At 34.1% G+C, this 9,658-nt stretch overlaps 1 protein-coding gene across 1 annotated transcript; it reads right to left on the minus strand.

The window, feature by feature from the left end:
• Window positions 1-125: 125 nt before the first annotated feature.
• Window positions 126-1,570, minus strand: LOC132739663 (uncharacterized). Its single transcript, XM_060727411.1, has 2 exons — window positions 789-1,570; window positions 126-658 (listed from the first exon to the last, which is right to left on the minus strand). Exons 1-2 carry the CDS (start codon window positions 969-971, stop codon window positions 503-505), a joined length of 339 nt encoding a protein of 112 aa, XP_060583394.1. The 5' UTR covers window positions 972-1,570; the 3' UTR covers window positions 126-502.
• Between the last annotated feature and the right edge of the window lie 8,088 nt (window positions 1,571-9,658).

Below are 9,658 nucleotides of genomic sequence, written 5' to 3' on the forward strand. Positions count from 1 at the left end.
CTTTCTTCATGCTTTCATCATTCTAAGAAAATATAATTATATTATGATGATATTATTCTATTATCCAAAGTATTTGATAGGGGCATGCTACAATTTTGTGACAATATCCACACTATTAATATTTTAGATAATTCACAATTAAAATTTAGGTAAATATTTAATATTACTTAAAGGATTATGTTATGTAATCGAGTTTACTTTTTAAAAATCCGTAACATGTAGAACATTTACATGGATCTAATTCAGCTACAGTTGAAACATATCAAGATATATTTTCACAACTGTTAAGAGCCGATTTGACCTTTTTATAACTACTAATAAAGGGGCCGATCTGTCCATGTTAAAATTGAGATAAAAGACGTGAAAACGCATGACATTATAGCTTAACATTTCCTACGGCAATATAATTATGATTTGTAAGTTAGGGCTTTGGTTATTAGGACATAGATAGGGCATTGATCAGTGTTGATATTATATAAATATAAATGATGAAAATAACAGCTTACCGCCAATCGTCCCAATAATTCCTTTTCGGAATTCCAAATTTTGAAAAACGCACAGAAACCAAATCGCCAACTTTGTAGTCAGTCAGCTCCTTTCTCGGCTCCACAATATTACTTAAAGACAATACTGTTCCTGTGATTAGAGTGTCGTTTATCTATACAAATAAACCAAGAAGTTTCATTTTGAAATATTACGTCACTCGGCTGCTGTGATTGGAAGAATTAATCTTTCCTCTTCTTGTCATAAATGTCATTAACATGAATTATGACTTGTAAAAAGATTACCTCATTTAGTTTCAAATTGACTGGAACTCTTGTAATTAACATTCCTGGTGCCATCCTTATGTTGTTCTTAATATCTAGCACCCACTGATCTGAAATGCTTCTACTTAACATGTCAGTAGGTGCTAGATTTAAGTCATTCACATGTGTATTGAACTGTCCTGTAAGAACACAGATATAATCCATTATGGTCCAGTAAGCATTTATGTTATTCTTCTGGAATCAGTCAAACTTGATGTATACAAAAAAGTTTATTTATTACTTTATTCTCTCTAATATATTGCCAAATTTGCAGCAGATATTGTCAAGGTGTAAACAGTAAAATTAAATCACTGAAATGCATTCTTTGCAAACAAAATGCAGAGTGTTTATTTATTGTAGCAGAGCCAATTTTTTGATCGCTATGATATTGATGTTAGTTTCATGATAAAGGAAAATTTTATTTGATTGAATTTGCTATATTTGCATTAAGATAAATACCCAAACTAGTCAGGAATACAATTTCCTTGAAAGGAAGTTGGACAGATATTCCTAAATAGCTTAATAATAATTGATAAGATTATAAAGGTGTTCATTCTAGTGCATCAGGTAAAGTTGATCCATCTTTCAAAAAATCCTTGTTAAAAGGCCTATTTTAAACCAGTTAATACTCTTCAATGCTGTTTTATAAAGCACCATGGGGTTAGTTGCACCGCATCAACTAACCCTGAAACATAGAAAAAAAAGGGGTTGATGCCAGGCATCATCTAACCCCACATTAGATGAACTAACCCCCCCTAAGTTGATGTGCCGCAACCACTAACCCCCCTCCCCCCCCCACCCCCCCCCCCCCTTCCTTAGATGAACTAAATTCTCAGGAAAATGATTTTTTAAGTGTATTCCAGGTTTAATAATTATTCCATCTTCAGATAATACTCTGTTTAATATTTTTTTTTTTTTCTAAATAATTTAACAGAATGAGATGATGTTCCAACATTTATATAATGTAAAGGTATCGGATAGATCTATCTGAAATAACTTCACCTTTAATAAAAGAGATTTTGTTAGACAAAGTTCTGTGTTATAAGTTATCATTATCAAAAATACTTTGTTATAATCTAGCTTCCTCTGGATTGAGATGAAACTTTTATTACAAATGTATTAGAAAGCGCTTACATACTAATGTTTGTTTCTTTGTATTTCTCCTGAATAACAATGACGGAAAGTTCTCAATATAGTGGGAATAGTCATGAACCATGATGAGGGGTCCCTGTGTGTCCAGTAATACTTTCTGCACATTTATTCCCTTCGCTTTTCAGTAATAATTTCTCACAAAATTGACAATTGAATGAACATACCAGGTAAATTAAGCTTATTTGTAGTCTTTACTTTCACGAAAAGAGAGTTGGTTTGTTTTTCATGTTGAAAAATGATGTCTTCCAATTTTTTAAGGAAGTTTGAACCAGAAAAATGATATTTTTTCTGGTCAATTTCCCGCGCCTCCGTTCTGGAAGCCTCCATCTTGTTTTCCTGTGATGTCATCAGCATGTGACCTCGAAACTCCGCCTCCTCCAGGAAAGGGATGTCATATAGAATAAACCTTTTCTTTTGTGCATAGGACATTTTCATAACATTTATTTATCAAGAAAATTATGGAAGACTTTCTTTTATTTATAGAGGAAATTATGGAACACTGTTATTACTAAATAAAACCGGTTCAACTAAATGTGCACTGCAGTACAATATTTATTTATCCTGCACCGCAATATATCGGTGTACCGGTAAACCGTTACAGCCCTAGTATCCATGAGTGTTGATTGTTTAAGTGATGGAAAACACTCCTCCAGATGCTCTACAATTTTAAATATTAAGAATATTAAGAAACTCTTACTAAAACATTTAATAAACTTTTTGCTTATCATAAAAGTTAAATGTTGATCAATTTCAATCAGTGAAGTAACACATTTGAGATATACCCTAAAAAGTTCTCACAAAATTAGTTTATCTGATCTTTTTGGCGTGACCTGTTGGTTAAGCCTTGCTTACAAACTCTTGGACACACCATTGTCGATTGTCATCATAGTCTCCCTACTCTACATTTAAGTCGTCCTCTGTAACATGTATCCCCTCTTCTAATGTCCCATTGACTATGTCAAATTCACAAATTCTTCATAGAACTCCTGTAATTCCTATAGTTTGAATGTGGCAGGACTGGTCTATACGGTTTAGCATACAAATAACACTCTGCTTCAATCAAACATTTATTCTAGGTTTTGTACATCAAAATGACATTCTATAGGAACTATAATATTTATGGTTCTGAAAATATATGAAAATACATAAATGAAAAGAAAATATATATTATCAATTCAATTCATCCATATTCATTTATCAAAAATATAAGATATGCTATCAAAATACAAATTACATAACTTACACACGACCCTATCATACATATCGTACATGTATATATTACATTGTCTCAGATATATACTACAAATAGTTCATTTATATATTACACCGCCCAGGGTTTCCACTGACCAATTTTTTTTTTCCACTCGGGGGAGGGTCTGGGAGGGACGTCCGTCCCGGATGTCGAAAATTTTTCAAGTTCTCATATTTAAATACCCAATTTACAAGGCATCTACAGCCTCAACTGTTATAACAGTGTATAAATAATTTATTGAATTTAAGCATTTAAGAAGGACAAATCAAATATTTTTCTGCCTTTTTTTTCCCCAAAATCTACATACATCATATCAACAAATAACAACTCATTTATCATAATCTAAATCAAATGCTCAAAAAAACTAAGCTTTTTTATTATAAAATGTCTTACTTTAAGTCAATCCTCATCACACTATATCAAACTAAAGTTTTCATATAAAAAACATACTATGTAATACAGTCTTTTAGTCTCTTTCCTTGCTTTACATTAACAGTAGTATTCTTTGGCAAGTGTGTAACAATAAAAATAGGCAAATTTACACACATCAACTCTCCAAAAGAGGCATTCAGCATAATTCAGGGATGAAATATCTGAATGAAGTGTGGCTCCTGATTCATCATGTTTTAAACAAATGAACATGATTCTTAATAACCACATATTCTCCTAGATTTCATGTTCTTCCATTTAGAATATGATGCTGAAAAATCAAATGACTTTTGAGGGCCACCATCAATCTGAAGCTTCATTAACAAATACAATGACTTTGTGTCAAGCCTGTTTCTCAATTTAGTTTTTATCAAATTCTGCACACTGAAACCTCTCTCTATACTCACATAGCCCTTATACTCAAACTAACCTGAAGCATCAACAGTTTCTGGGGCAGAAGTTTTGTACCCTTTAAGCATTTTTCCTTGCTTTGACTCTGTAAGTCTAGAAATTTCATCAAATCTTACTCTTTTACATTTACCTTTCCTACTTCCCATAACAAACATGTCCTTTTAATCTTTTTCCATTTCTCTGAGAAACAATATGTGCCTTTGAATATGTTTAGCATGGAACTGTGTCAAACAATTAGTTTTACACTTACATTGAACAAAGTTTTCACATCTTTGGATATATCATCCTCAAGTTTGCTTGTTATTTGCATAGACATACCACAAGTGAGGAATTCCTCTTCTTCAAATAATGGTGTTTATTCAATATCTTCTTCTCAAACTTAGATTGTATTGTACTTGACAAACAATATTTAAAAGAACTGAAAAAATAGTTTTTGCCTAACCTCTCATAAACTTTTTTTTCCCCCACATATTCAACTGAACAATTGGGCCTGAGATTTTGGTGTCAGCCATGAATTTACCTTGAAAGGAGGCTTTCTTATCCAAAGTTCTCATATTTCCTGGTTTACTATTTAATGATAGATCTAACTTACATCTCTGTCAAACAAATTTAAACATTATCAAATCCATTTAATTTGCAGTGAAATTCAATACTAACAAAGTCTGATCCTTTTATTTTGAAACCTTCAAAGAAACTGGCAAACTGTGAAGGATGGTCTGTTCCAGGTTAGTTGTGTCTGGAAAAGCCGCAGCTACTACAGTTTCACTAGCATTTATGATATGTCCTTCCTCTGTGAGAAAGTCGACAGATCCTTCAACGAAACTTACACCTACAATATAACCTGGCTTAATGTCACTGGAATGTCAGTTATGATGTTTCACTCCTGTAGGTGTTAGTAACTATGTCTGTGATTGACACAAAGTCACCTGGACGAACGTTCATGTCACATTTTTCCCTCCACAGAGTAACTTTAGCCTTTCCCGTCTCATCTTTCACCCATATGTCCTTTACTCATGTTGGGGTGTTTCTTACCATCAATTCTCTCTCCTGGTCCTCCTGGAAAGAAGGACAAAGATGTGTAAAGTACGTACATGTTTGGAAAATTAACATTTTAAAAGTTTTAAATAATGAATACTAAGAAAAGTTTTCTGCCAACTTTTTAGCTCACCAGAGCCGAAGGCTCAGGGTGCGCTATTAGTATCAAAGGGGGATACTCCGTCTTCCATCGTCATGCGTCAACAATCGTCTTCTTCTCTGAAACTACTGTGCAGATTTACTTCAAATTTGATCTGTAGCATCCTTGTGGCAGTCACCCTTGAATTTGCTCATGTCATTTTAATTGGCCCCTTTTAGGGGTCAACAGAGCTAAAAATAGAAAAACCTTTAAACATGTTCTACTACAGAACTAATTGATTGATGATCACCAAACTTTGCCTGTTGCATTCTTGGGTTGTCTCTTATCAAGTTTGATCATGTTAATTTGATTGGCCCCTTTTAGAGATCTCTAGGGCTTAAAATAGGTAACCCTTGAAACATCTTCTTCTACAGAACTAATTGATGGATGATCACCAAACTTTGTCTGTAGCATTCTTGGGTAGTCTGATATCAAGTTTGCTCATATTATTGTGATTGGCCCCTTTCAGGGGCAGCTAAAGCTAAAAATAGAAATACCTTTAAATGTCTATTTCTACAGAACTAATTGTTGGGTGATCACCAAACTTTGTGGCATTCTTAGGTGCGCTTTTATCAAGTTTGCTCATATTAATTTGATTGGCTGAAATTTAATATCAGAAAATATTGACAATGGATAATTTCCAACACTGAAAAGCAGATGTTTCTGGTGAGCGAATCGGGGCCATCATGGCCCTCTTGTTTTATTTTATTTTTCATATTTTAATTGAAACCCCAACATTTATTAAATCTCCTTTATTCAAAACTGAATAAGGTCACATTTTTAAAATCTGATTGCATTTAATGATGTTTATATTTGATGATTACCTGCACAAGTTTTCCCTTTCTGGAAAGGCACTTGTTTGCTGGTGATGTTAGCCCTTATTCAATTGTTATGAAGTCAGCCACAGGGGGATTTAGCTATATCTTTCCTTCAAGGATTTTCTCTTCAGATACTTCAATGTCTCCAGATAAAGAAAGTCTTGAAGACTTAGTTGGTATTAGTACCTGTTCTCTCTCAACAATATGGTTGATCCCGATCGTATTCTTGCAAACTGAGATAGATAATAGCACACCAGTTTCATGACTGTAACACCATCTGTTACAGCTGCAGACAAGAACTTCTTTTCCTCACCATCCTTTGAATAATTTGAAGTTGAGGAAACATCAGCTGCCTTGACCTTTATGGCCTTTTAAAACGGTTCATTCACCTTTTTGGCTGCAGCAAGTGTAGTGCAAACAGAATTTACTAGATTAGCTAGATTTTTAGAAATAGGAGGCCCTTTCTCTAGAACCTTATTTGTGGGCAAATCCCAATCAGTACTGTTATTATCTGAATTACATTTGTCACTGGACCCAAAAAGGGCTTTTGTCATGGCATCTTTAGAAAGATGACCAGATTTACCAACAGGGTTATGATGACCCAATGGCACATACAACATTTCACTATCAGAAATGTCATCCCTATCAACTTGTATTTTTAAGTTTGGCTGGTTTCTATAAGAGACAAAATCATCATTGTCCGAGGACTTATTGCCTGACAAACCAAGCTTTTCCTTCAATAATTGTATATCTTCGATACTCAAATTGTCCAAATTTAAGGCAGATTTCTTACCCTTTGATTGTTTACCAATTTTCTTGGCAACAGTCTTTTTGACAGCTTTCCCTTTTAAAGAAGCCTTACCTTTACTTGAAGAGGGTTTAACTACCACAGACTTCAATGTCCGACCGGAAGAAGTTTGTTCCAAAGGAACGTCTGTGACTTCCACCGTGGCACCCACTGGTGGTACATTTTCAATGTCCTGGATATCAAAACCAGAAAACTCCCCTCCATCAGACATAGATCCTCATGGGAACTTGTGTTAATAATTTTAAGGAAGCTATGCATCCCCACCCACAAAACGAAAGTACAAAAAGTGTAAGTCGACAATGCCCGAAAGGCAAACTGGAACAAATAAAGCAACACTATGTGTCACTTATGACTTACTGTACTTATAAAAGAAACAATTCAACTTACCAATAAAATAAGAAGCGAAAGCTTAAAAAGAAAATAACATTAAAGTCACGTCTTCACTCTAACACGCTGGGAAAAACTATGAACATGTGGAGTTGTTCTCGCCAGAAGTAAGTCATGTGGTTATAGTCCGTTTCATTATTGATTTTTTAAATATAGCGCATTTGATACATGTTAAGACAACATGCTGTGTATACATGTGAAAGTCAAAGGCTTTACGGGAAATAATTTACATTTCAAAAGTTTTAAATAATGAATGAACTGCATTTTAAAAGACTAAGAAAAGTGTTCTGCCAACATTTTTTATTTTATTATTCATATTTTAATTGAAACCCCAACATTAATTAAATCTCCTTTATTCAAAACTGAATAAGGTCACATTTTTAAAATCTTGATTGCATATATTGATGTTTATATTTGATGAATACCTGCACAAGTTCTCCCTTTATAGAAAGGCATAGACATACCACAAAGTGAGGAAATCCTCTTCTTCAAATAATGGTGTTTACCAATATCTTCTTCCCTAACTTAGACTGTATTATACTTGACAAACAATAGTTAAAAGATTTGAAAAAATAGTTTTTGTCTCACCTCTCATAACATTGTTTTTTGTTTTTTTTTCTCATATTCAACTGAACAATTGGGCCTGAGATTTTGGATGTCAGCCATGAATTTACCTTGAAAGGAGGCTTTCTTATCCAAAATTTTCATATATCCTGGTTTACTATTTAATGATAGATCTCTGTCAAACAAATTCAAACATTATCAAATCCATTTAATTTGCAGTGAAATTCAATACTAACTACATCTGATCCTTTTAATTTGAAACCTTCAAAGAAACTGGCAAACTGTGAAGGATGGTCTGTTCCAGGTTAGTTGTGTCTGGAAAGGCCGCAGCTACTACAGCCTAACTTGCATTTATAATATGTCCTTCCTCTGTAAGAAAGTCGACAGATCCTTCAAAGAAACTTACACCTACAATATAACCTGGCTTAATGTCACTGGAATGTCAGTTATGATGTTTCACTCCTGTACGTGTTGGTTACTATGTCTGTGATTGACACAAAGTCACCTGGACGAACGTTCATGTCACATTTTTCCCTCCACAGAGTAACTTTAGCCTTTCCCGTCTCATCTTTCACCCATATGTCCTTTACCCGTGTGGGAGTGTTTCTTACCATCACTTCTCTCTCCTGGTCCTCCTAGAAAAAAGGACAAAGATGTGTAAAGTACGTACATGTTTGGAAAATTAACATTTTAAAAGTTTTAAATAATGAATGCACTGCATTTTAAAAGACTAAGAAAAGTTTTCTGCCAACTTTTTAGCTCACCAGAGCCAAAGGCTCAGGGTGCGCTATTAGTATCAAAGGGGGATACTCTGTCGTCCATCGTCATGCGTCAACAATCGTCTTCTTCTCTGAAACTACTGGGCAGATTTACTTCAAATTTGGTCTGTAGCATCCTTGTGACAGTCACACTTGAATTTGCTCATGTCATTTCAATTGGCCCCTTTTAGGAGTCAATAGAGCTAAAAATAGAAAAACCTTTAAACATGTTTTTGTCTGTAGCATTCTTGGGTTGTCTTTTATCAAGTTTGATCATGTTAATTTTTTAGGGGTCTCTAGGGCTTAAAATAGGTAACCCTTTAAACATCTTCTTCTACAGAACTAATTGATGGATGATCACCAAACTTTGTCTGTAGCATTTTTTGGTAGTCTGATATCAAGTTTGCTCATATTATTGTGATTGGCCCCTTTTAGGGGCAGCTAAAGCTAAAAATAGAAATACCTTTAAATGTCTATTTCTACAGAACTAATTGTTGGATGATCACCAAACTTTGTAGCATTCTTAGGTGCGCTTTTATCAAGTTTGCTCATATTAATTTGATTGGCTGAAATTTAATATCAGAAAATATTGACTATGGATAATTTCCAACACTGAAAAGCAGTTGTTTCTGGTGAGCGACTCGGGGCCATCATGGCCCTCTTGTTTTATTTTATTTTTCATATTTTAATTGAAACCCCAACATTTATTAAATATCTTTTATTCAAAACTGAATAAGGTCACATTTTTAAAATCTGATTGCATTTAATGATGTTTATATTTGATGATTACCTGCACAAGTTTTCCCTTTCTGGAAAGGCACTTGTTTGCTGGTGATGTTAGCCCTTCTTCAATCGTTATGAAGTCAGCCACAGGGGGATGTAGCAATCTCTTTCCTTCAAGGATTTTCTCTTCAGATACTTCAATGTCTCCAGATAAAGAAAATCTTGAAGACTTAGTTGCTATTAGTGCCTGTTCTCTCTCAACAATATGGTTGATCCAGATCGTATTCTTGCAAACTGAGATGGATCATAGCACACCAGTTTCATGACTGTAACACCATCTGTTACAGCTGCAGACATGAACTTCTTTTCCTCATCA

Source organism: Ruditapes philippinarum, unplaced genomic scaffold (genome assembly GCF_026571515.1).
Source record: "Ruditapes philippinarum isolate M1 unplaced genomic scaffold, ASM2657151v2 ctg584_1_1_1_1, whole genome shotgun sequence".
Taxonomy (NCBI): domain Eukaryota; kingdom Metazoa; phylum Mollusca; class Bivalvia; order Venerida; family Veneridae; genus Ruditapes; species Ruditapes philippinarum.